At 43.0% G+C, this 27,555-nt stretch overlaps 1 protein-coding gene across 1 annotated transcript; it reads right to left on the reverse strand.

Annotated features, from left to right (window-relative positions):
• Positions 1-580: 580 nt before the first annotated feature.
• Asb9 (ankyrin repeat and SOCS box containing 9) lies at positions 581-27,555 on the reverse strand. The gene is made up of 7 exons (XM_057760172.1): positions 27,474-27,555; positions 19,214-19,293; positions 10,414-10,521; positions 9,265-9,415; positions 6,976-7,110; positions 5,035-5,226; positions 581-705 (listed from the first exon to the last, which is right to left on the reverse strand). Exons 1-7 carry the CDS (start codon positions 27,553-27,555, stop codon positions 581-583), a joined length of 873 nt encoding a protein of 290 aa, XP_057616155.1.

Consider the following 27,555-nt stretch of genomic DNA (forward strand, 5'->3'; position numbering starts at 1 on the left):
TCCTCTGTCCTTGATCTGGGTAATTGGATGTATTGATCAATCTGAGCTTCAGCGTATTACCTGGCAAAGGTAATACAATAAATAGTACCCACCTGGGCAGTTTGCTGTGAAGGCTCAATTAGAAGCTAAGCTGCATAACGTGTTCCTTGTTTCGTGCTTACCATGTAGGACACGTTCAAAACCAATAGCTATTTTGTAGACAGTCATGTTTAAACAGAGGACAGTCTCTGGGCTAACCAATAGCATAAAGTACCCAGTGTGTTCCCATTAAAAAGAAGGGTTTCACTGGGGGGAAAAATTGTAGTTTTTTTCAGACAGGGTTTCTCCGTAGCTTTTGGTTCCTGTCCTGGAACTAGCTCTGTAGACCAGGCTGGTCTCGAACTCACAGAGATCCGCCTGCCTCTGCCTCCCGAGTGCTGGGATTAAAGGTGTGTTGTGCTGCCACCGCCCTGCAGGGATGGGGGGAGGGGAGAGAGCACTAGTCAAACATTCAAACATTATAAACAAGTTTATTTGAAACTCCAGCGGCAGAAGTTTCAACAACTTTTTTCACTTGTTTGTGGCTCCACTCTCCACGCTATTAAAGGTGTAAAAGGAAGCGCTTCAGGTCTTCCGGGAGGAAGAGTTCAGTAATCTTATGATGCTGCCGAATGCCGAAGCATTTCCGGATTCTCAGGCGGCATAACTGCATCAAAGACAGGGGTCCTGGAGAAAGAGCATGGCACAAGTCACGCATTAGCTTCGTTGACCTAGGACTGCCCTTAAAATCATGAAATATATAATATTCTTATACAGAAATAAATACTACACGCGTAAGGTCATGTTCCCTTGGGTTTGCTTGTTTTTAACTCTTTTAATTTTCCTGAGATTATAATATAATTACATGAATTTTCCATTCCTTTTCCTCCCTCCAAACATTTCTGCATACCTCTTCTTGCTCTCTTTCAAATTCATGGTCTCTTCCACCATTAATTATTATGTGCATATATAAGGGGGCATTTTGAGGCTATGTTCTCTCTTTTCTCATTTAACTGAAGTAAAATCTTTTTGGTATTTTAAGTTCTATTTTTTATTTTTAACTATATGTATGTGTATAAATGATAGTATGCTCACATGAGGGTACCCTTGGAGGCCAGAAGAGGACATAGGATCACCCACAGTTGGAGTTACAGGCGGCTGTAAGCTGCCAGATGTGGGTGCTGGGAGCAGAACCCCGTTCTTTGCAATAGCAGGAAGCACCCGGAACTGCTCAGCCATCTCCGCCCCTCACTGGATTTTAATTTATGACAGTGTGAAAAACGTTTAAAAATTACCTTCGCTAACAGATGCTTAAGGAAACTAACTTGAAGATTAAATGACTATATGAAACTTCTAATCATAAAAATAAAATTTATGTTTTATGGTGCTGTTCTTTTACCTTAAAAAGTAAATCACTGTTCTAGATGAAAGTATGATTATGTTATAATTTTAGCAACTTAAAGATGTTCAAATATACTAAGCTCCCAGTGAATCCTAAATTCATGTTATTAAGTCGTAATTCCTTTTCTACTCTGTATTCTAAGCTATCCCAAAGCTTCAGCTCATGGGTGGAAACTGAAGTAACAAAAACGTGCATAGGGAACACCCAGGAGTTTACATCTTATGACGATATCAACAGGCTGGGAAGGGGAAAAGAAAAGGGAAGTGTTTTCTTCCTGGAGTCAGGAGCACAGCACAGCTCTTGACTCTGTCAATGGTACCAAGGTTTAGAACCCTATTATGGTATAGAAGGGAAAGTATAATCACCCACCCTACCTCTGCTCCTTACACCAAATAAAAATGGAATTTTTCTGGTAATTGTTTTTTTGATTTTTCCAGACAGGGCTTCTCTGGCTGTCCTGGAACTAGCGCTGTACACCAGGCTGGCCTCGAACTCACAAAGATCAGTCTATTTCTGCCTCCCAAGTGCTGGGATGAAAGGCATTCATCACCACCACAGGGCTTTTTGGGTAATATTTAAAAGAAAACTATATACCCTTAATAACACGATGAAACAGTAGCCTTCGATCCAAGATCCAGTTTAGATTTGGCTGGAGCTGGGGAAGTTTAAACTACGTGACGCTGTGTCCCACCCCAAAGATACTGCTTCAATATCATTGCTTTGTGCCTGTGGGCGTGGATTTTGTTAAAGCCACGGGCCCCAGGCCATTCTATTGTGAAGTCAAGCTTGAGACGACAGCTGAAATGATGCTGTGGCCCCTACAGCCTCACCACAAGCGACAGGTCAACTTAGTTCTGGGTCTCTCGGGTGATGGAAGACAAGACGTGCAAACAAACATTGTCAAAGAGATGTGTGTACACTCTAGCTGGGGCCCTAAGAGCTCTTTCCAGAAGGGACCAGTTGGATAGGGCACCTTCCAGATTATGCCCAAGGCACAGACCAACAACATATACATATACAACATATACTTAGGGAGAAATGGGAGTTAACGTAATTTCACTAAGGAGAGCTGGAGGATGTGACTAATATGTGCTAGACACACTGTCAGGGAAACTGTGGGAAGCGCTCATGAAGTTCAATGAAGAAGACGGCTTCAGAGCAAGCTTGGTGGGCCTTAGTCATTATACATTTTTAATCTGTGCTATGAAAAAGAGTTTTAGGTACCAAGCACAGGGGGGAAAAGGATAATATTCTTAAAATCCTTTCCCTTCACTCCCAAAGAAAGGCAGATCTCCACCTTTTTTTATCTTCCATGCTGAGCCCAACTCAACACAGTTAAATGTCAGCTAATAGTCCCCAGTCCCCACACTCTTGAAGGACAGCAATTTAAGTTGCCTCCCTGAGCCCAGAGCATCAGATAAGCTGAATCAGCAAGGACACCCCAGACCCAGAAACTGATGTATTACACCTGCAGATCTAACTTTTTGTGCTTGCCTGGGACCGTTTGTGGTGGGCTATCTGCCAGCTAAGAAGTAGCCTCACCAGAATCCCAAAAGTGACTTGTGAAGGCAAAACAGAGGTGATTTTCTTCAGGGTAAATAAAGTTGGGTGTCCTTCTGGTGGCACCTAGAGCTTTTCATTGTGGTAAGCATGTGCTATCCCACCAAGCTGTACTCCTAAGCCAGCAAAATCCTACGTCATACAGTCACCATGCCAAGTGTGAGATGAAATTAAGGATGGCACAGGTCTCTATGTGATGGAGGTGGGTCTTGTATTAATCTGTTGCTTTCATTGGTTAATTAATAAAGAAACTGCCTAGGCCCATTTGATAGGCCAACCCTTAGGTGGGTGGAGTAAACAGAACAGAATGCTGGGAGAAAGATACTGAGTCTGGGAGTCGCCATGATTCTCCCACTCCAGACAGACGCAGGTTAAGATCTTTCTTGGTAAGCTTTGGGGACTAGAGTAGAAAGAGAACATCAAGCTGAGTGTGGTGGGGCACACCTTCTATCCCAACAGGAAGGCAGAGGCAGTGAGATCTCTGTGAGTTAAAGGCTAGCCTGATGTACATAGCAAGTTCCAGGACAGCCAGGACTACATAGAGATACCCTGACTCAGTTTTTTTAAAAACAAAAAGGAAACCATAAGTGAATACAATCTGAAAATCTTATAAGGTTCTATGAAAAGGAAGGAGTAATAATTGTCCCACTATGTGATTTCAGAGGACCCGAGGCACAATTACAGCTACTCTGGGTGTCATATTCCCAATAAAAAAATATTACAAATTATTTTACAACTATGTTAGTATAAAGATAAATATAATTCTAGTTAGGCTTGATTTGTCTTTCTTCTTGTTTTCATCAAAATTAAAACATTTCTGTGAGCCCTGAGGGACTATCGGAGAAAGTGACCCTGTATGTATACACAGAATCTTCTTAAAACAAGAAATCATCAAACCGCAGGCAGAAATGCCCAGTGACTATCCAACTGATTAACAGAAAGAGCTCTCTAGTTGACTCCTTCTGCCTACATCAGTCTTCCTTAGCCTGCCCTGAAAAGCTAAAGAATGCAGGCAACTGCAAGCTGGGCAATTGCCCTGGGGCAGTGGGAGTAGGGGGAAGTTTTCGGCCCACCTTACCATTCCACCCAGCTGCGGTCCTACTTCCCAGCTTGTGGTTAGAAAACAACCAGCTTATTTGACATCCAGAGTCCTTGGTGTAGGGAGGCCAGTTTCAAAATCCCACAGTCCAAAACCAAAGCACAATCAAGCCTCTGGCAGGAATTAGGTCCTGAACTTCCTCCCAGGACAACTAATAATGCAATCAGGTATCCTCCCAACCTGGAAGGGCTCTTTGCTCCCAGAAATGGTCCTTCTCCTGTGCCCACCACTGTTGAGTTATTTGGTGAGCAGTGTGAGGCCTTATTTATGGAGGAGTGCGGTTAACTTGCAAGAGTAAATGCATCTTGATTGGCGTGACTCATTAAACAAACACCCTAAACTCTCGGTTCTCTGCATCTTAACCCCAGCAACCAATTATTCTGTGGTTTGGCTGCTCTATGGAGCAGTTAGACATCTCGGGGATCAGACAATGCCTAGAAGGCTTCCGCTGAATGTCTCTAAAGCAGTGGTTCTCAACCTGTCACAAGCCCTTCAGAGGGTCACCTAACATCATCAGAAAACACACATGTTTACACTCGGATTCAGAACAATAGGAAAATTACAGTAACAAAGTGGCAACAAAAATAATTTCATGGTTGGGGCTCACCACAACATGAGGAACTGTGTTAAAGGGTCACAGCATTAAGAAGGTTGAGAACCATTGATCTAAAACATGCTTCAGTTCACTTAAATATCAAATACTTTGAAATAATAGCCGACCTCTTTAAAAACCGGCCTAACAACCTGACTCAAACATCAAACAACAGAAGGCTGTTTACTTCATAAACAATGCTATGCCCTGTGGGATTATTTCCGGTTTCCCATGCATGGTGTCGGCAGAGAGCAACCTTTTATTGGACTGCAAGTCTGAACTTAGTAACTACCTGTCTCATGCTAAAGATCAAAGGAATATCAGGGGTTATGGCTTAGATTCGGGCAAAGAAAGGAGAGGTACCTTCTCTCTCCAAGAAGATCTCAGTCAGAGGACTCCCCAGAGGCACCAAATCCATGGGCCTCTTTCCTTCAGCATTCTTAGCTTGAGCATTTGCTCCGAAGTCCATCAGCAGGTGCACCAGCTCCCCGTTTGACATCCTGGCCGCGACATGAAGAGGCGAATTCAAGCCTTTGCCTTGATCCACAGATGCTCCTAGACAGTCACAGGAACAAAAGAGGTCAAAGGGGAGCAGCGGCTAACCACCCACTTTCTCACACCATGGAGTCTCAAAGGTGTTTAAAAGTGGGGAATCTGTGATGAATGTAATTCCGTGAGACTGGGAACTGATCCTTTTTATATCATTTAATATAGTAAGAGGGAAACTGGGCAACGAATATACAGCTCTCTTGGTAAAGGGGTTGTCATGCAAGTATGAGCATCTGTGCTCAATCACCAGCCCCCAGAGAAAAGCATGAGTGTGGTAGCACATGCTCATAATCCTACTGTGCTGATGGGTGGCGACAGTCAGACCCCTGGGGCCAGCTGAGCCCAGTCGGGAGCTCCAGGTCCCAGCAAGAGCCCTGCTCTTTACATCAAACTGGATGGCTCCTGAGGTCAAGAATGCCTTTGACCTCTAGCCTCCACATGTATATACACACACACACACACACACACACTTTTACACAAATATAATAAAAGGAACCTATCATTTGACAATGTGACTGGAAGTACAGTGTGGACTGACTAGCATATGGAGCTAACCAACTCACCACAGAGTATTCTTCCTGGGCATGATGCAATTGAGAAAAATCTGGATAGCATGAAAGCTGCGTATTCATTATATTAGACAGACCAAACATGAAGTGAGATGGGGAAACCCTGCATACATCATGAAGTAAGGTTCACACACTGAACAGTCAGCATTGCATTTAGAGCCATGGGGACTTGAGACTCTGTGAGCTTGATCATTAAACACAACCAATTAAGGAAGGTATTTTTTTTCCTGAGGTGGAATAATGGGTCCTGTTACCACACAGAAAGGGTGGCAAATTCTCTTTAGGAGTCAGGTGGATTTCTGGGAATATGCCCACCCAACTCTACCTACCCTCTAAATAATTCCCTACCCCAGCTCAGACACTGCTTCTTACTGAGGTATATGCAGGCCACACTTTCACCTGAGCTCATGTCCCTCTACAAAAACTGGTGCCCACTCAACAAATGTTGAGTTGTTTTTAAACAATATTTTTTTTTAAATTTGTGAGAGATGCCAAACATGACCTTGTCCTGGATAAGAGCTTTAAATGACTCAAAGCTTAAACTCTACCTAAAAGTAGTAACAGGAAGGAGGGAGGGTGGCAGAGAAACTTGTGAAAAGAAGTAGCAAACTCAAGAGCGCTGGGAAGAACGGGACTCCTGTAGTCCTAAAGAAGGAACAGAATTCAGATCATTACAGAGTTGCAATAGTGTTCTCAGTTTTGAGAAGGGGACTCCCTTCTGGACAACTGAACGGAGATATGGAATGCTAGTACATCTCTTCAAGAACAGGAAAATGTTGATGGCAGAGTAAATTCCTAATCAGAAAGAAATGTGGAAGACAGTCCCAAATAGGAAGCGTCAGCTAAAAGCTGGCAGTTTTGCAAGCTCTGAAAAGCTGAACGTATGATAGTCCAGCCAGAAAGAGGCAGAGGAAAGGGAGGACCAGCTAATGATAAATGAGGACCAACCACCCTGGAAGAAGGTATGGGCAGTATCACCATCATCATCATCTTCTTCTTCATTGCCATACTAGTTAGAAGTGAAAGAACTGAAGTGTGAACCATGTGGAAGACCTTTCTGTCGGGACAGTGTGGTCTCGCTCAAGCCCCTTGCCACAGTCTTCCCTCTAGTATGACAGAAGGATCTTTAAGATTCACTTAATTTACTTTTCATTTGCACGCCTTATTTATTTTTTTTTTGTCTTACCTGACTCCAGAAGCTTCTTGGCACACTCTACCTGCTGATTTTTACAAGCCACATAGAGAGGAGTGCCCAGGTGGCTGATGTTATATTCAATATTGGCCCCAAAAGCTGCAAGGGACTCGATGCATTTTACATGGCCTACAGCCCAAAAAGAAGAAGAAAGGGATTATGGTACAAATTCCCTAAACAACAATCCCAGTCTTTTTGTGTGTTTAAATGTATCCCCAACATATCCAGCAATCAAAAGCCATATTCTTTTACTCAGAATGGAGAATGATTTCAAACACTGGCATCAGAGTAAATATCTGTTCCAACATCCATTACGCCAGCTCCACCACTGGACATCCACGCCACACCACGAAGAGGAGAATAAGGTTTTGGCCTTGGTTCACAAAAACCAAAGGAGGGTCAGCCGAAGAGCAGGCTCCAACCATCCACATCTGCAGCTATGGTTAGAATGGCACCTGCAGCCGTTCCCCTTTGCCAGTTGTTTGTGTGCTTAGAAGAGCCATGGAGAGACAGGGCTAAAGATGGCCCCAAAGGAGGACATGGGACACATACAGCCCAGGGAAGGAAGCTTACAGCTTGCAAAGACCGAAGGACTAGGGCCACAGTGAGCAGAGGCAAATCTTAGACACTGCCAAATCCCATGGGAGCAAAGCCCAGTCTGACAAACAAAGTTTGGTCAAACATATTCACTCTTGCCTTGACCCAGAATGTCATACTTTAAACATTGTCTCTCTGTGGTCTCATGTTGAGCCATTTTAGTTGTATGTATCTGGTAAATATGTTGAGTTGGTATGGCTCTTCATAAAGAAATGGCAATGCTTTTTCCTAGATAATCTCAACATGGGTTGGTCTGGTTGAATGCAAAGCCATTTGGAAAGCCACTGGGTAAACAGAAAGTCCTCCAGCAAAGTATAGGTGTGCCAGTGTTGATAAATACTAGAGAAAAGTAAAACTTCAAATCTTACGTTATAGAAAGATTTGGCCCCTTGTGACAACTGTCAACGTAACAGAATCTAGAATCAGTTTGAAGGTAAGCCTCCAGGCACACTTGTGAGGAATTATTGATTGAAATTGGAATCTGGGAATTTCTATGAGGGATTATCTTGATTGTTGTTAATTAGTATGTGAGCCTCATCTTCAGCGTGGGCAGGACCATTCCCTGGGCAGGAGACTCATCTTCACTGTGAGCAGGACCATTCCCTGGGCAGGAGAAATCAAGCTAAGCAGCAGCGTGTGTGCATCCATCATGCTCTGCTTCCTGGCTGTAAATACCATGTGACCAGCTGCTTCAGGCTCCCGTTGCCTTGAAATCCCCACCACAATGGGCTGTACTTAGAAGTGGGAGCTAAAATCAACCATTTGTCCTTTAAGTTGCTTTCATCAGAGGTCCAAGTATTTTATCACACCCACAATGGAAAGCATTATGGAGGTCCCCCAGAAAAAACTGCAGTGAAATTACCATACAACTCAGCTATACCAACACTCCTAGGTATATACTAAAGGAACCTGAGCCAATGTACCACAGGGATATCTGCAAACCCAGGCTTATCATAATATGGTTCACAGTAGTCGAGATAGGGAATCATCCCAGATCTCCATTAACAGCTGAATGGGGAAAGAAAATATGATACATGCACAGCACGGTTTTATTCTGCCATAAAGAAGTCTGAGATTATATTGTTCACAAGAAAATGAATGTAATTGGAGAGCATCTTGTTAAGCAAAATAAGTCGAGCCCAGAAAGGCAAATACAAAATACACATTCATTCATATGTGAAACTTAGATTATATATGCATGTGCATACACACACACACACACACACACACACACACACACACACCATAAAAGTAAAAGGGAGACTACTTAGAAGAGGAAGAAGGGCAGGAGAGGGAAATGGGGTTGAATATGACAGAGGTACATGACAGCCTCAAATGAAAATGTTAGTGTGATACCTATTGATTCATACAATTAAATAGGAACTTTTTAAAAAGCCTTGATTTCTATGGGGTCAAGTATTCCACAAAGATCCATAGTCTACTGTGTACCATCCCTTGTTATAGCTCTGAAAGGGTGATTCTCAAACTCAACTGTGCACTGGAACCCCCTGAAGGGATTTGGATTAAATGGGGCTGGAGCAGGGCCCAAGAGTCTGCCTTCACAGTCCCTTCATACTGATGGTCCTCCTACCAGGTGCCCTTTGAAAGCTACTGCTCCAAAACGTCCCTCTTCTTTCCCATTTCAGTAGGACTGAGTAAAAACCCCCAAATTCCCCATGAATTTACCTCTCTTTGCAGCCTCGTGGATGGGAGAGGCCAGATCACTCTCAGGATGGGGAGTGGCTCCATGCTTTAGAAGCAAATTCACGCAGTCCTGGCTGCCACTGACGCAGGCATTAAACAAGGGAGTTCGCCAATCTATAGCCATGCAGTTCACCTGTGGAGAAAACCCAGCTCCAGGATGAAGACAGTGACTGACATGGACCACACACGCGTTAACCCTCCCGCATTCAAAGCATTTTTTTAAACTTCTCTGAGCCTTAAAGTCCACCTTTTTATGTAAAATGAGGACCACCAAATTGTCATAAAAAAAAAATGAAGTATAAGAATAAGGCAGTAAAAATGCTACTGAAGATTCGATCTCCTCCCTGCCTTCCTTGGGGTCATGAACTTTGAAATTAGTTGTGATGATCCATAGCATGGCTTACAAATTAATGTGTCCATTTTAAACATCTATCCTACACAGTAGCCAGAATAATCTGAAATTGACTTTTAAAAAAATCTGGTTTTTTTTTTTTTCATTTAAAAGGTTGATTCTCGTGCAAACACGCTTAACATATGCCAAGATTTTGTTCAATTCATCCATTAATCAGAGAATTAGTAAGATGGTAGGGTCAGGTCAATGAAGAATTTATATAGTCATTCAAGATGCTACTTAAATATGTTTGCAAATAGATACAACACTGGTTAGTAAGATCATAAAATTGTATATTTTGGAGCTATTTTTCTAATGTTAGAAATTTCACAGAAATTTACAAACTAGCATCCATGTCATGATGTTGCAGCTACAAACAAACCCAAATACATAAGATCCTTCTAATCATATAATCTGATGTAGCTATTAAATGAAGATATTGTGGGGGAAAATCTGAATTCACTGACACACCCTCTTTCCAAAGAAGGCCAAGGTTTAGAGGACATGCAGGAGATGGCCATGGTGTTTTATCACAGCAACAGAAAATGAACTAATATAACTTTCTAGCTAAAAATTAAACAGTTCACCTCCCAGTAGAGTACATGCACTTGATGGGCAGAATACTCTTGAAAAGGTTCACTCCTCACATTTCAAATCAGACTGGAAGTTATTCAGAGCGATGGAAATAGCCAGCCTTCATTTTTGATACTGCTTGTTTCTATTATTTAAGCTTCACCTACCTGAGCTCCATGACTTATTAAAACACTGGCACAAGACAGATGACCTCTCAGGCATGCTTCATGGAGTGGAGACACGTGATCGGCTGTGATGATGTTCACGGGCCAGCCCTAGTAGAAGAGAAATGGCTTCAAAAGGGGAGAGAAGGCAACAGTACCCTCAGGTTGGTTTTCAGCTATATAATTCTAGTGCTATGTGAATTCTCTGAAAAGTTAAATCATATGGGCAGGCAAAAAAAAAAAAAGAAGTCTACTAAAGTCGTCACCGTCGTGTAAAAACAAAAAGACAAGAAAAGTGGCCCCTTCCACAGTGCAAATGAAAGCCAAATATAAGACAGCCACAAAGGAAATGACTTTGCCAGGATCTACTGAAGCCAGCAACTCGGCAATTTCACTCTTATATACACTCCAGAAACAGATATCTAGGAGTCTGGGGATGTGGCTCACCTGGTAGACTGTTTGCCAATCTGCTTGATATAACAGTGGACTTGCCAAGTACTTACTGAGAAGGACAAGTATGACAAGGGAGTGAAGAAAAGCATATGTGAGCCTCTGTTTGCCTGGCTTGCGTGAGTGTATGTGTGTGTGCGCACGCACGCACCCACACCCACACATTGCCTGGGAAGCCCTCCAGTGAGTCTTGTCTCCTATTAGTAATGGCCTGTGTACTCGGCTCTTCTTTAATGCAGTATTCTCTGATGCTGCCTCTTGCTCCTCCTTCATTCTTCCTTTTCCTCCTCCTTCTCCAGTCTTCCTCATCCTCCCCCTTTTCTTCTCCTCTCCTCCTCCTAGGTTCTTGTGCTCTTCTTCCCTTACTCTTTCTTCTGTAGTCTTCCCTTTCCCCCTCCGGTCCTCTCTTCTTTCACCTCTGCTTCTCCCCCTCAACTGTTCTTCTCCTACTTTTTCCTCCTCCCTTCCACTTCCCCTCTGCCTTCTTCTCTCCTTTTGCTCCTCGTCTTTTTGCATGTGCTAAGCCACTACTCTACCACTGAGCTGCATTCATACTAAGATTTGCTTCTAATTAAGATAATATATAAAGGTTGTTTCCAAGAGTAAACAACTCTTATCTGGCTTGATCTCTTTAGTGTTGGCATCTTCTGGGCTTCTTCTGGTGAAGTCCTTGACAAGAAAATGAGGGTGGCCCCCACCCAACAACCAGTCAGGAAGTGAGACCCTCAGGAGGAGTTGGATCTTGTCAGCTGCTGTCTCAGTAAGCCTGGGTACAGATATTTTGTTAGTCAAGTCTTACGACGACTGTAGACTTTCTTTCGAGAGTCCTGGCCCCATCAAAATGTTGTCTAAATTCCTGATGAAGTCTATAACAAAGACACTTGTTTGTTGCTTCATGTTGCTAACTTTTGAGCAATTTTTTTTTACACAGCAAGTGGTGTGGGCCAAATGATACAGGGCCAAGCACCAGATGAACCTCGGTAGATAAAAAGTCCCAAAGCAAAGATCCAATTGCATTCCCACACTCAGCCCTAGATCTGGAAATGCAAAAACTTGTCTAACAGGTTAGCCTCAGGATCCATCATGCTCTAGGGAAATGTGTAGTCCAGGAGATAGATCCTGAGCTCAGTGCAAGCAGGACATGAAAAGCGGTCCATCCAGGAGCAGTTCCAGAGCCCCAGCCCTACCCCGATCTTAGAACATGTTATCCTGGAGACACGGATACAATAAAAGTACGTTTTAATCTACATATGCTTAGGGTTGTTTTTAATTGTGTGTGTGTGTGTGTGTGTGTGAGAGAGAGAGAGAGAGAGAGAGAGAGAGAGAGAGAGAGAGAGAGAGAGAGAGAGGATGTGTGTAAGTGTACAGGTATGATGTAGACACACATGCGTGTTCAGGTGCATGTGTCCTACTTTATGACAATCCTCCATATGCCCTAGAGACAGCATCACTCACTAAACCTGGAGTTTGATTGAAAGTCACAGAGTTCCAGCAAGCCTTCTGTCCCTTCCCTCCCTAATCCTTACAGTGTTGAGGTTGCAGATTAATGTGACCATCCAAGCTTTTCACGTGGGTCCTCATATTTGTGTAGCAAATGCTCTTATCCACTGAGCTATCTCCCTAGCCCTTATGCATGGCTAATTTAATCAATGACTCACATATGTATTATAACTTTTCTTCCTGGAACAGTCTAAATTTGCCTAAAAAGGATCCAATAAATGGCCTTACTCTCCATTAGTCCTGACACATATTTTTCTACTTCTGTGGACATTTATTAGTGGGTCAGCCACTCATCATCTTGTGCCTTTGGCTTTTACCTTCTCATTGGCAGGGTCACACAATTTGAGATATCAAATCACTCGGTGCTCACGCCCCAGTTCACAGGGGCTCAGATCCAGAGCCTGGGAAAGGGCTCAATATGTTTGTAAATGAGAGGCTCCAAGGCCATTGATAGTCTTTCTCAATGCCCACCCCGCTGTTTATAGGGAAGGAAGATACTGAGTTTCCCTTTCTCCAGAACCTCAGATTCCATCTGTACACCCTGACACCGCAAAACACGGCTCCCGATGTCCTCACACCAGCAGAACTTAGCTGACTGAATATATCCCTTTCCCAAGCATCACCATGGACTTTACAACATGACACTCGTTATTTTACTATTGCCATTATTAATTATTTGTTCATTTTAGTGAAAGCACCAACCCAAATCTTCTTGTTTCGTTTAAATTTTTATTATCAATGTTCTTCTATTTGTCTAATCTACACCATTCACCCTGCAGCACATAGGAAAATTCATGATGAAATTGTTAACTGCAAATTTAGGCCTGGTGGCATAGGCATGCAGTCCCAGCTGCTTAGGATCAAAATGTCAAATCCTGCCTGGGCTACAGAGCAAAGTTCAAAGGCTAGCACCAGCAAGTTAAAAAAAAAAAAAAAAAAAAAAAAAAAACCTAAGTCAGAAAAGAAAAGAAAAAAAGCTGGTAGCATAGCTCAGTAGTACATTAACTGCCAAGTATATGTAAGGCCCTAGGTTCAATTCCCAGTAACACACACACGCACAGCTGCTTTTTTACCTGTCTAACAGAGGATGAAATGAAAGACAATTGTCCTTTTAATGAAATTTTTTACTCATTTTGTATTATGAAAAGTAGCCCTCTAGCTCTTTCAAAGCCAACACTTGGGAACTTGTATGTAAACCCAGGAAAACCCAAGGCAACGCGGAAATGAGTCCTAGTGTGAAACCTTTTAACCATCCATTATACAGTCGTGTCACAGACAAGTTCCTTTAGGTCTCCTTCTGAACCTTTAGGACCTTCTTTAGAGTTCATCAAGCCACAGCTGTGCCTTCAATGATCTCAGGATTTGTCTGAATAATTGACAAATATGAATCGTGTAAGATCAGGGTGTAATTTTTAGTCCACAGGGAGCTCTGCTTGCTCAAACACATACTGACTGGACAGCTTCTTTGTAATGGTTCTCTCTCTCTCTCTCTCTTTTTTTTTTTTTTTTTTCCCGAGACAGGGTTTCTCTGTGGTTTTGGAGCCTGTCCTGGAATTAGCTCTCGTAGACCAGGCTGGTATTGAACTCACAGAGATCTGCCTGCCTCTGCCTCCCAAGTGCTGGGATTAAAGGCGTGCACCACCACCGCCTGGCTTGTAATGGTTCTCTTAAGAGTTGCCACCTTCTTTCAGCCCATGGCCACACACGTTTTTTGGTAGGCCGCTTGAAAATATCTGGTGCATTTTCAAATTCTATGCCAAGACATAATCACCTAGGGACCCAACTAGCAATATAAAGTCAGCCTGCTCCAATCTAAGCAAAAAAACATCCTTGCCACTCCCATTTCTCTCAGTGGCATGAAGAGCTTGCTTGATCTCTACAATTGAGAGCTCAGGAGGTAGGTTGGCAGTTCCTCCCAAGGTCAAACACAAGTACCAGGACCTAACAAGCAGTGTGACTAGCAGCCAATTACCTATCCCTAAGGTGCAACATTGATGTAGGAGGGTCTTCTTTCTATGTTTTGCTTTCCTTGGTGAAATAAAGAGACTTCCTTGGCCTTATGATAGGACAGCACCTTAGATAGGTGGAGTAGACGGAACAAAATGCTGGGAGAAAGAAAGCAGATTCAGACAGACGCCATGGCTCTCCTCTCCAAGAACGACGCTGGTTAGACTCATGCCAGTAAGCCACAGTCAAGTGGCAATACAGGTGATTAGAAATAGGTTAATCAAGATGTGAGAGTTAGCCAATAAGAGGCTAGAACTAATGGGCCAGGCAGTGTTTAAATGAATACAGTTTCCGTGTAATTATTTCGGGTAAAGCTAGCCGGGAGCCAGGCGGCGGGAAGCAGCCCGCTCCTCCTGTTTACAACACAACATGTTCCTATGTAAAATTGCTACAATGTCACTTGCCTTCTAAAGTTATTAAGACTGGAAAATGGTGGCTGCAAAAGTTTAGCACTCAGTAATTGCCAGGTCAACACTATCTGGGATCTCTTCTTCCTTCTCACTTAGCCTTCAGTCAGTTGCCACTTTCTAAATACAAGTAATTTTGCTTCTGTCCTGATCTTTAATTAGCCTTTTAAAGATCCCAGTGGGCATCTGTGCAGGCTAATTTTGAATCAACTTGAAAACAGCTAGAGTCACGTCAGAAGGGAACCTCAGCTGGAAAAAAAAAAGTGCCCACCAGATCAGCCTGGAGGCAAGCCTGTATTGCTTGATTGATGATTGATATGGAAGGGCCCAGTTCACTGTAGGTAGGCCTTGCCACCCCTAGGCAGGTGGTCCTGAATGCTCTAAAAAAAAGGTAGGCCGAGTAAGCCATGAGTAGCAGCCTGTAAGTAACCCTCCTCCACGGCCTATGCGTCAGTTCCTGCCTCCTGATTCCTGCCCTGACGTCCCTCACTGATAAACTGTTGGCCTGGAAGTATAAATTGAGACAAACCATTTACTCCCTAGGCTGCTTTTGGCCATGGTGTTTTATCCCAGCAAGAGAAACCCTCAAAAGGAAAGAAGGTCTAACAGTTTTCCTCAAGAGGATAACTGAGGGATAAAAATCTACTCTTCCCTACTTGCTTGTGGTGAGAACTAACTGAGATGTTTCTTGGTTTTGACTACAGAGAGGAATCGTGGAGGAAGCTTTCAAAAGGTCCTGGTATCCAAGCTACACACAAGAGTGATGGCAACATAATGAAAGGAGGCTGAATTTAGCTACCACGTTGTTTGGTTGGTTCATTGTTGTAAGGCGCAGGACTGAACCTTGACCCTGTCATTCATTAGACAAGTGTTTTATCACTGGAGCTATACCCAAATCCCTTTGCATCTTCTGTTTTTGTCTTCTGTTTCCATTTTCATGTTTTGTGTGTGTTATGTGCATGTGTGTATAAAATGTTTGTATTTGTGTGAGTGTGTTAAGTATGTGCATGTGCATGTGGGCGCATTTTCCTGTATAGAACAAAGGTCAATGTCTGGAATTGTCCTTCCTCCTTATTCACTGGTGGGAGCTCTATCAGTCAAATCCAGAGCTTGAAGACATGACTAGTTTTGCCAGCCAGTTTGCTCCGGGGGTCTCTTGTCTCTGCTTCTGAGGCTGGAACTGCAGGTGGGCCACATCCCCACGTGCATTATATGGGTTCAGGGATCCATTCCCTAGTCCATACACTTGAGATGCAAGCACTTAAACCACTGAGCTATCCCCCACCCCACCTCCAGCCGTTTTAAACATGTGAGATAGGATCTGAGTTGCACAGACTGGGCTTGAACACACTCTGTAAATTAGGATGGCCTTGAATTTGTAGTCCTCTTGCCTCAGCTCCAGAGTATCTGGGATTACAGGCTTTCATTAGCGGGTCCAGTGACGGGTCCATAATTTTAAAGACCCCCACCAAGCAGCACCCTATGGGAATTCTAACACAAAATCTGGAGGTAACACCACCAAATTAAGTTCTCTATTATATCTCTGGCAGATTAGCAGCTTTCTGCTGACCTAACGAACCAGCATTGTCGGGTTTTAATGCTTTCTTTTGTTGTTGAACTATAACAGATCTATTACACAGCTCACAAACCCTAAGTGTTATCTCAGTGAATCACCATAAAAAAAAAACTGCATACAGGTAAAGAAAGAAAACATCTGTATGCCATCCAGATTACTCCCACCTCTGGTACCCAAAGGGATTCCTGAGCTGACATCTAACACTGGACAATCACTTTTCTCTCGTGTGTTTAACATTTCATTAACTGACCCAGGAAGTATGTATTCTGTGTTAGTCAATGTGTTGGTCAGATTCATCTATATACTTTCATTGCTGTATATTACATCATAGTTGACAAAATATGTTCTTTCTTTGATTTGACTCACCCAATTCAATGTTAACAGATGTGGCATAAACCAGGATTGGAAGCATTCCATCCTTGAATGATTTAACTTGTCCTGCTATGCAACAGCCTTTTGCCAAGAAGAGAAAATCCCTTCGGTAGCCAGAGGTCAAAGAGAGATGTGTGTGCCACAGCTTCGAGCTGATCCTGGCCAAGTCAGGGTTCTGTCAACTAACTCAAACACTAGCAAGAAGTCATGGTTATTGTATCCTACCATTCTATTGGGATGAGTGTTTATTCCAGAGTTTTGAGGTGGACATTGAGGTGGGTATTAGAGGTTTCATTCTATAAAGGCACTGACCAATGTCCAAACATGACAACTCACTTAACTGCCTTCATAGACTTTACATAAAGGCATGGCTCTAAGTTAATGGTCAGTAAATATACAAATACCAAATGTAAAAAAGCACCTTTCCTGTTAACAAGTGACGCATATGGCTGGAGAGGTGGCTCACGAGAGGACAGCGCCTTCTGCTCTTCCAGAGGACCCAGGTTCAATTCCCAGTACCCACATGGTGGTTCACAATTGTCTATCACACTAGTTCCAGGGGACAAAGCACCTTCTTTTGACTTCCTGTGGCACTGTGCACACATGGTACACAAGGATACATGCAGGCAAACCACCCATACACATCAAATAAAAATGAAACAGACAAAACCCAAATAAAACAAGTGATAAATAAACGCATCAATGATAGCTTTTCATATTATCTTATTAGCATAAATATTTCATTTTGCTGGAATATTAAATGTTAGCCTAACATCTTTTAGCTAGAGTTATGTGTTAGAATCTATTTATAAAAGGCTGCTGCTTCCAAAACTGTCTTAATACAGTAGCTTATGGTAATATAAATTTTATGTTAGAAATAAAATACTTATGGACAAATTTCTTATTTTAGATAGGTCCATCAAATTGAGGTGTTTTCTGAATTCACTTTTATTTTAACTGCCTTTATGTGTCCTGAAATTAATAGCATTATCATCCATAGCTATCCCAGAGATTTTCAGTGAATCATAATTACTAAGATCGCGTCTGTCACCCTGCTCAGAATCATGGCAGTTTCAAAATCACAACTAAAACTTTAACAAATCAATCTAAAAATCCCTATGTTATTACATCACACATTTGTTTCAATATTTTGATAGGTTTCCCCTGATTTATATTTCATGTATTTGAAACTTTTCATTGATAGTGTGTCCATAGATTTTGCTGGCTTTCAAAAGAGCGAATTATATTATCCTGGGCAAGATCCTAGGTTCCATCCCTAGTTCTACACACACACACACACACACACACAGAGAGAGAGAGAGAGAGAGAGAGAGAGAGCCCTCACAATCATACAGTAACATTTTAGAGAATAGAACCTTTTGAACAAAGACTTTGTTAGAATGTAAACTGCTTTTTAAAGTGTCTGTGCAAAAGATTCTAATAATTTAAAGCCAACAAAAATCGGTAAGTATAGGCAAATTGCACCTAAGGAGAAGAAAACTAAAATCAAACTGTCGAGAGCCACAGGCAACTGGAAATTTGACCAAACTGAAAATATCACTGAATATCACCTATATAAAAGGACATTTTTCAAGCATTTATTTTAGACTAGGAGTTTTTAAGTCTTGTGCTACTGACATTTAGAGCCGCCTCATTTTTGACATGAGGGCTGTCCTATGCACTGCAGGACGCTCAACGCCTTCCTTGCCTCCTACCCACTAGATGCATTAGCACCACTCTAGTATGATGGCCAATCATGGCTCTAGAAATTATCCCCCTGAGAGACGGAGCTGCTGCAGCTGAAAATCCACACTTTGCAAGGTGAATTTGCTCATGCGTTACAAGTCTGTGTGTGTGTTTCTGTAGGAGCACATATGCGTGTGCTGTGTCCACATGGAGGCTAGAGGAAGAAAACTAGCTATCTTTCACTTTTTCTCACTACCTCTTCTTTTCATACAGGGTCTCTTCTTGAACCCAGCCTTCATCAACCGCCTAGACAGCAAATCCAAGGATCTGCTCGTCTCTGCGCTGAGTGCTGTTATAGGGCCACTGTGCCCAGACCAATATTTGCTGGGTTGTTTTTGTTTTGTGTGTGTGTGTGTGTGTGTGTGTGTGTGTGTGTGTGTGTTCCAGATATTCCTACTTAGGTCTTCATGTTTGTACAGTGGGCACTTTACCGACTGAACCATCTCCCCCTGATAAATGAAAGAACACGGTTTGTTTAGAAAACGGAAAGGAACATAAAGTACCACTTTCTGGTAAGTCATCGAACAACTATTTAGCTTGCTTCCCACTGTGTGCTTAGGTTTTCACAAAACACTGACGTTGTGACAGCCTACAAAGAAGGAAATGGTTATTACAATGAGATTCGCCTCATTTTGCTGAATTTGCTTGAGGAAAGGTCTGTCTTGCTATCACTCTGTGAATTCTCTTTTCTCAGTCTGATATAGCAATGGGAGATACTTGATACTGTTATTATTTTTAGAGCTACCTGGCTGATAAGGTTCCTCAGGGTCAGCAGGTGGCCATGGATGGCAGCATCGTGCAGAGGTGACCAATCAGACACGACATCTGCGTGAAAAGAGAGGAATGGGTTACATCATGCTCACGTGCTTAGATCAGCACCCAAACTAAGGACTGGAAACACATGTCGAGTGAAGTAAGCCGAACACCAAAAACCAGTCCAACACGATCTAGCTCCTATGCGGAAATGAAGAGGAGACGGGTGGTCACCAGAGGCTGGGAGAGTAGGGTGAGAGACGAGATAAAGAAGATTGATTAGTGGATACTAAATCACTCTTTGAGCGAGGAAGAGGACACTATGGTCCACTGCTCCTCCCTGGGGTGATTTTAAATAGCATCTGCCTGACACAGTTATCAAAGAGCTACAAAACTGTTGATATTTTTAGCATTAAGAAACAACCGGTGCTTGAAGAGACAGATATCTACAACATGGTTTCAGCACAGATCAAGCCATTACCCAGTACCGCACAAATGCATACAATTTTTGGTTTTATACATCGTTCCAAAACAACTCTGATTTAAATTACTATTTTAAAGAGGCAAGCTGCAATGCCAGGTAGATGACTGAACTTCCATTTTCATACTGGCTTCAAAGGCGAAGGATTCATTTAGTGACACGAGAGGTTTGCTAATTACCAGCATTAGCGAGTTCAGCTGTGGTTGCCAGTCTCCCTTCCTGCGTGAAAACACAAACTTTGGCAGCTCAGCAAACAGCAGCATGCACTAATAGTAGCAATCATATAATTACCTACACCACTGGGCTTGGAATCCAGTCTAAGGAACACTGTATCTATTTGTAGGGTTCCATCTGTCCCAATATTAAGCACAAATCAGAATTCAGCCTAACCTTGAAATTGTGGCATCCTTTGCGGCCCTCCCCTCTAACCAATGTCCTATTGAGATTAAAAGAACATCGTGAATTCTGACCCAGTTGACTTCTTCTGAACAGTAGCCCCCTAAACAAACTCTGACGCTCGGTTTAATTCTGGGTAAAGACAGAAATATACTTACTCATGGCTCAATACGTATTAGCTACTATTATTATCTTGTCGTGACACTAAACAGTGCCTTGATTACACCCCGTAAGCACTGCATTTAAAACAGCAAATGTGGTCTACTATCATTCAAGAGGACTACAAATTTTCAGGAAAGAAGCCCATAAACCCTATCCAGCACATTAAGCTTTCCTCTGCCCTTGTAATTAAGTATAGATATAATTGAATGCGGCATAGATCAGATTTGTTTCTCCTCTCAAGCTGCATCTGATTTCCAGAACAACCAGATGCAGAAAGCTACAATGGGGGAGGTTTACCCGAGTCGGCATCGGCTCCAAGCTCTGCCTTGCTTTGATGAGCACACAGCACGCAGGCAAGGTGCGACTGTCTAATGCTCCTTGCTCCTTGCATGGGCACTTAAGGGCTATTAAAGGCTGAGAGAGCCTGAGAGCGAGGGGAATTGCTAATGCCCGGCAGACTGAAAGACCACGAAGAGGAAGACAAGAACACTTTGTACCTAACGCGTTAGCTGAGGGCTGCCTGCCACCTGGAGCCATCAGTGCCCTAGCAAATCTGTCCCAGGGAGCAAATTACCATCCTTGCAGATGGACTCATTAAGCATTTAGTACATGAAAGGACGCTGTGTGGGCCGCCTACATGCAGCCCAGCCAGTGCTTTCGTACTGGGGTCACTAAGGTCTGGAGACAAAACACCTTAAGGGAAATGGCTTTTCCTAGCTTTGAAATCTTGAACTAGGTACCTATCCTCACAGCATCCGCAGAGGTTCCTAATTCTCTCAGGAAAAGCACCACTGCTTCTAGGGAGTTTTAATTTCAGATTATACATCTAGAAAGGTTGGATGCTGAATTAGAATAAAAATGCAGGTAATTCCATCCTTTGGATGCTGATCATGGAGCACACCATTCACAGAACATCCTCAGCGAGAAAACACAAATCTCGAGGATGGTTTTGAAAATTAGTTTCAGTGCCTGTGCAACTGGACACCAATGACTGAGGGTGACATGATTAGCTTGTTTTTTTTTTCTTCCAAGCACTCAGCTGCTAAGAAATACAGTTGTCAAAACCCTTTGCATTTTTAATGCTGTCTAAGATTATTATATTTGACAGCCTAAACAGTCCAGGAAGGTCATTTAGGGCCTAAATTACATCTCTGCCCAGATGTCATTAAAGTGTTGCAACTATATTATTAACTGAAGGCCCCAAACTGGGTCTTGGTTCCTACTTAGTCATCAAAGAAACATTATCCCTCTTTGTTACAGCAAATACAGAATGATGCTCCTCCCCCAAGACCCAAACCAAGTCTAATGGATGCTTTGCAATCATGCAGAATTCAGTATTTAGGGAGCAGAGACAGCCTGCATCTTTTAGAAGTATAAAACATTGTTTGGGAACACACCACAAGGCTGACGATACTAATATCTACATCTGGATAGCTAGTGAATATCTTCATTGAGCTACAATTCACATATGATCTGCCCATTGGAAGTATATATAACCCAATGCTTTTAATTATAAATACAGGAGTCTGCAACCAGCACCACAATCGATCTCGGGCTATTTTCATTACCTTGTGAAGAAGCCTCACGGCCATTAACATTCACTAGATATCTGCACCTGCCCCAACTCCTGACAACCATTGATCTGTTTCTTGTCTTCGAGGATTTGCCTATTCTAGACAGTTCTTCTAAGTGAAACTGTATGTTATGTGGTTCTTTGGAACTGATGCCTTTAATTCAGCATGCTCTAAGCTGCATCCACCCTGTAGCATGTATTAGCACTTCCTCCCATCTTTAGTCAAATAACCATTGTTATAGATAGACTACATTTTATTGACTCATTCACCAGGTGAAGCAAATTTGTGTTGTTTCCACTTTGGGGTTAGTAATAATGTTGTTATAAACATCCCTGTCCATATTTGGGATAAATGTATGTTTTCAATTATTTGTATCTACCCCCACCCCCCGCCCAAAAAAAGAGACTTATGTTTAGCCTCTTGAGAGTACTCTCCAAAGTGGCTGTCTCACCATGTATTTCCATCAACAATAGACAGGGGTTACCCTTCTAACCCCAAAGCCATTTTGATATAACATTTGTTAAGCTCGTGCTCCTGCCCAGAAGAAAAACATAGGTCTAAGCTTAGCCTAAACCTTTCTTAAGTGCATACAAGGCCTCTACCCTTAGCATATCTCAGAATAGCGGAGTATGTAAAAACCTAAATATTGATACCAGTAAGAGTAACATATTAACACTTTTCTAGCATTGACGTAGCACAGATTACACATGCAAGGGGGAGGAAGGGAGAGATGGAAGGAGTGGATGATGAGGGGGAGAAAGGGAGGACAAATCAAACACCATAATGCTGCAGGATAAAAATAATCCACACACCCTCTGCTCTATAAAACATGGGAAGGAAAGCTGAGTTTTGTTCCGTGTGACAGCCAACTCAGGAAAGATCTAGAACACCCTTCTCCAGGAGTTTCCAGGACACATGTCTGAAGTAAGCAATGAGCTACAGGCTCAAACTATGGCCAACAAAATCCTAAGGCAACCTCTCCCACTTCCTGACAAGTGCCAGCTAGAAAGAAGAGAACAAGCAAAGAGGGGACTATGTTCCTATCAGACCAAGGATGGTGCTCATGGGAGGAGACTATTCATGAGATAACGGGGAGACTCAAGGCCACAATACCTTTTTTACATCAACTCCACCACAGTCTTTGAAATTTGAGAGTCATTGTATGCACCAGATTGTACACACTCTTGGCATATTGAAGACTCATTAATAACATTTGTTCAACTATGGTCTATATCTGGTTTTACAGCCAAAAACAAAATGGATGCCAAATGATGTCACTGATAACAGCATGGATCCAGCATTGTGATTTATGAGTGAACAACGCAGGAAACACTCAAGGCAAAACTACTCCACGAATCCTCCAATTAGTGGCATTAAACTTACCCGAAAAAAGGAGAGCGTCTCCATCAAGCCTGTGGCACACTAGGAAGACTGTCGTTTCACTTTTATTGTGCTTTCTGGAACAATTTCTAAGATTTCCATTATTTCAGGAGAGATTTAAAGTGCACTAATTGCTGCATTCTGAAAAGAGCTATTAAGGAAGCTCAAAGAACTCTAGCAAATGTGGGGCAGTAGCATAAATCCGTCCACATTAGGAAACATTTTGCAAGGTCCAAAGTGGGAGGAGGGAGTTGCTCTAAAGAGACTGGAGTATCTGAGATGTGGCAGAGGCAGATTTGGTGGCATGAGCCAATACTACAACATTGGAGAAGAATCCTGATGAGGAGAGGGTGGAGCGAACATGAGACCTGCTGGGCAAGATGGTCATACCTATTCCAACTATTATCCACTCCCTTTTCCTCCCCTCTTCCCTTCTTCCCCTTCTCTGGACCCTCCTCCCTCCTGCTCTCCACAGTTTCACACTATGGCCTCTTCTGTTTACACAGAGAAGACACCCTCAGAGCATCCTCTGCCAAGTCGCCACAATATCTTAAAGTAACCAACCCATCCCCAGATGAAACCTACTTTTTTTTTTTTCCGAGACAGGGTTTCTCTGTGGTTTTGGAGCCTGTCCTGGAACTAGCTCTTGTAGACCAGGCTGGTCTCGAACTCACAGAGATTCGCCTGCCTCTGGTGGAAGGAGAGAACCTATGCCCACAAATTGTCCTCGGGACCTCCACAGGCACACACTCACACACATACAAAAGGAATAAATGTAAAAAAGAAATGTTGCTTTAAACTTAAGGATAGATACTAATGAATGGACTTAGGGAGGTTAATTGACCCTTCAATGTACTCTGTGAAGAGTCTACAAGCAATGTGAGTTAGTTTCCTAAAATTCTGTTCCAAACTACATCAAACTAGGTGGCTTAAGACAATTGGAATGTATTCTCTTGTTGTTGTCGAGGCTGGGAATCTCCTCTAGCTTCCAATACTGGACGTCCCTCCTTGGCTTCCCTTGATTCGTAGATGCCTTGCTTTGATCTCTCCTCTGCCTCCTATCGTTCCCTCTCCTTTTCTTATTGAACCACCAGTCTTCAGGGATCAAGGATCCAAGCCACGCCAGTGAGGCTTCATTTTCAGTGATTATACCTGCAGCCACTCAGTTTATCAATAGCAGTCTCTTCTTGAAGTGCAAAGACAAGTTAGGATTTCAAAGTATCTTTGGGGATGTACAACTCAGTTCCTAACAAAATACTTTCAGGGGAGGAATGGTATTCTTTCCCTATCCCTGGGACAGCAAATTCAAGCATTAAATAAATATCTGGATGAACTGGCTCTCCATCTTCCCATCCTTTTCTCCCTTCCTTGAGAGAAAGGCGCAGAGAAAAGAATGAACCATACTCAGTCCTAGGCTTCCCTCTGATGTGTCCTTGAGCCAGAGGGTACCTTCAACTGAGCGGAGTGTCTTGGAGCCAACTTTGGAAAAAACATTCTGAATGTTCCTCATTCCACATTTCACCAAGGTCAAGGCCTCAGAAGTGTAAACAAAATGTAACAAGTTACTGCTGAGGGTTTTTTTTTTAACCCCTGGTGCAAAGAGAACAAAAAAATGTCTATTTGGGAGGAGGAAAAAAAAAAAACTGGGAGGGCTGCATGGGTGCAATGGTTCTGTTGGGTGTGGAAGGTGGGAGGGAGTTTGTCACTCTGGATCAGAGACAGAGGAAGTAAGCAAGCAGGTATGGCCAAGAGTCCGGGCATCTATCCTGTGATTCTTGTGTCTTTGAAAGCTGCTAACCCTTTAGGCTGCATGGAATAGTGGTATCAGAAATCCCGTTCTGCTTTTCTGTTGAACTTAATGATTCCACATCCTTGATGCCCCCAGGTGCCAGTTCTTGGACACTGGAAAATTTCTCCTTTCCCTGGGTTTCATTCAGCCACAAGCCCTCTGCAGAACATTCTGAGGCTTCTTGCACTCAACCTGCATTCATTTCCATCCTTAGCCCCATAACATCAAGCTATGTGGATTCATTCCTTTATGTCCAAAATAGAACTCTAGTGAAACAGGGAGACTGTCAACTTATTAAAAAGCTTGCCACATAAGAATGACCTCTGAGGAGCCTGAAATGGCCCTATCCTATAGCCATACTGATAAATATCTTGCATATCACCATAGAACCTTCATCTGGCGATGGATGAAGGTAGAGACAGAGACCCACATTGGAGCACTCGATTGAGCTCCCAAGGTTCAAATGAGGAGCAGAAGGAGGGAGGACATAAACAAGGAAGTCAGGACCACAAGGGGTGCGCCCACCCACTGAGACGGTGGGGCTGATCCAATGGGAGCTCATCAAAGCAAGCTGGACTGGGACTGATGGAGCATGTGATCAAACCTCTGAACATGGCGGACAAGGAGGGCTGGCTGAAAAGCCAAGGACAATGGCACTGGGTTTTGATCCTACTGCACGTACTGGCTTTGTGAGAGCCTAGTCTGTTTGGATGCTCACCTTCCTAGACCTGGATGGAGGGGGGAGGACCTTGGACTTCCCACAGGGCAGGGAACCCTGACTGCTCTTTGGACTGGAGAGGGAGGGGGAGGGGGAGGGGAAGGGAACTAGGAGGAGGGGAGGAGGTGGAAATTTTTAAGTAAAAATAAATAAAAAATAGAATGACCTCCGACCTTCACACATATATACATGCATATGCACGCACACCCGTATGTACACATACAGGAACATGGACATATACCATAGTTAGAGGGAGAGAACTCTGCATCCTTCCTTTGTCACCCCACTCCAAAGCCAGCACCCTTTCAAACTTCCCTCTTATCTGGCTCAAATGTATACTCCAGGTTCAATGAGAAACAGACCCTGTCTCAAAAGAACAAGATAGAGAGCAGTAGAGAAATATAGCCAATGTTGGCCTGTGCCCACCACCATCACACGCAGGTCTATAGTGCATGCACTCACTTTCATGTTCACACACACACGTGCTTCATCATCCAGTTCCATCTCTCCAAATTAATTCTCCCCACATACAAACAAAACAAATCTAAAAGCAGAAGCCTCTACTGTGGAGTTCAGAATGCTCCTGAATTCCTGTTTCCAACAACGAGGGGATTCGTGCTTTAAAAATAGTCATCAAACCCTTTTTTTTTTTTTTGGACAGTGAGTCTTAATGCCACTCGACCTCCCTACTACTCCTAATGTGTGTTCTATGCATTCTAATAAATTCAGCTCTGTCTTTGTGTATGGATGCTCTGCTCACCACTGAGGACTGGCAGAGAGAAAAGAAGAATGTGCAGGCCTGCCTCCTCAATCAGAGATGGAAGGCATTTTGTGCTGTCTACCTTCTATCGTTTTCCCTTTACATACCGGGGCAGAGAAACATTATTAAGTCCTAGGGGACTTTAGAACCCGTTTATTGTCCTTCTGGCAGACAAGTGTTACAGGCAGCCTACCAGTGAACTGAATGGAATACTGTCTCCTTGAACGCTTAGGCCCAGGATTGCTTCATCTTGAACCTGCTGAGTGCTAACAGGAGAGTGACAGCGAGGGACTGCATGAGACTCTCCACGAGCCAGCGTGCAGTATTGTCACCCAACAGGTGCATTTCACACCTGTAGGAAACCGTCCAGTATTTTCTAAGACTCCTTTCTAATGTCAATCAATCAGCCAGCATCCTTGACAAGCCCAGCCTCACCAAATATGAAATGTCTAGGAGAACTTCTAACAAAAAGAAATGTTTTAGCAATGTAAGCATTCCAATAGGACCCAATAATAGTGATGCATATATATATATATATATATATATATATATATATATATGCATACACACACACACACACCTGTAATCTCAGCACTTCAGAGGCTGAGACAAGAGGAGAATGAGTTTAAGGCCAACCTGGACCACACAGGAGACCCAAACCCTGCTGTTTATAAGTAACTCTTCAACCTCCTATTTAATAAGTAATACATCTGACCCACAAAACAATGATTCCTTGCAGCAAAACTTTTCACCACTAGAAAATGCTCCTAGATAATTAAAATTTGTTTCACCTTTATGACTCTACAGATAAAGGTAGATTTTTAAATAACTACATTAGGGATTCAGACTAGCAAGCTATGGATAAACGTCTGTCTAGTAGCTGCCCTACGGATATCCCTCAGAAAGACCCACTGACATAGTCCAGCTCTCTTCTCTCTCCTGATGTTAGCCACCCACCCCAGCACTCTGAGTTCACAGCTTCTATGACTCACCCCCCATCAAAGGATTTGAAAGGAATCTGAGGTGAGGAGAGCCTCCTGGCTTGTCACTCCTGCCCCCTTGTTCACCATCCAT

This window comes from Chionomys nivalis, chromosome X (assembly GCF_950005125.1).
Source record: "Chionomys nivalis chromosome X, mChiNiv1.1, whole genome shotgun sequence".
In the NCBI taxonomy this organism is placed as follows: domain Eukaryota; kingdom Metazoa; phylum Chordata; class Mammalia; order Rodentia; family Cricetidae; genus Chionomys; species Chionomys nivalis.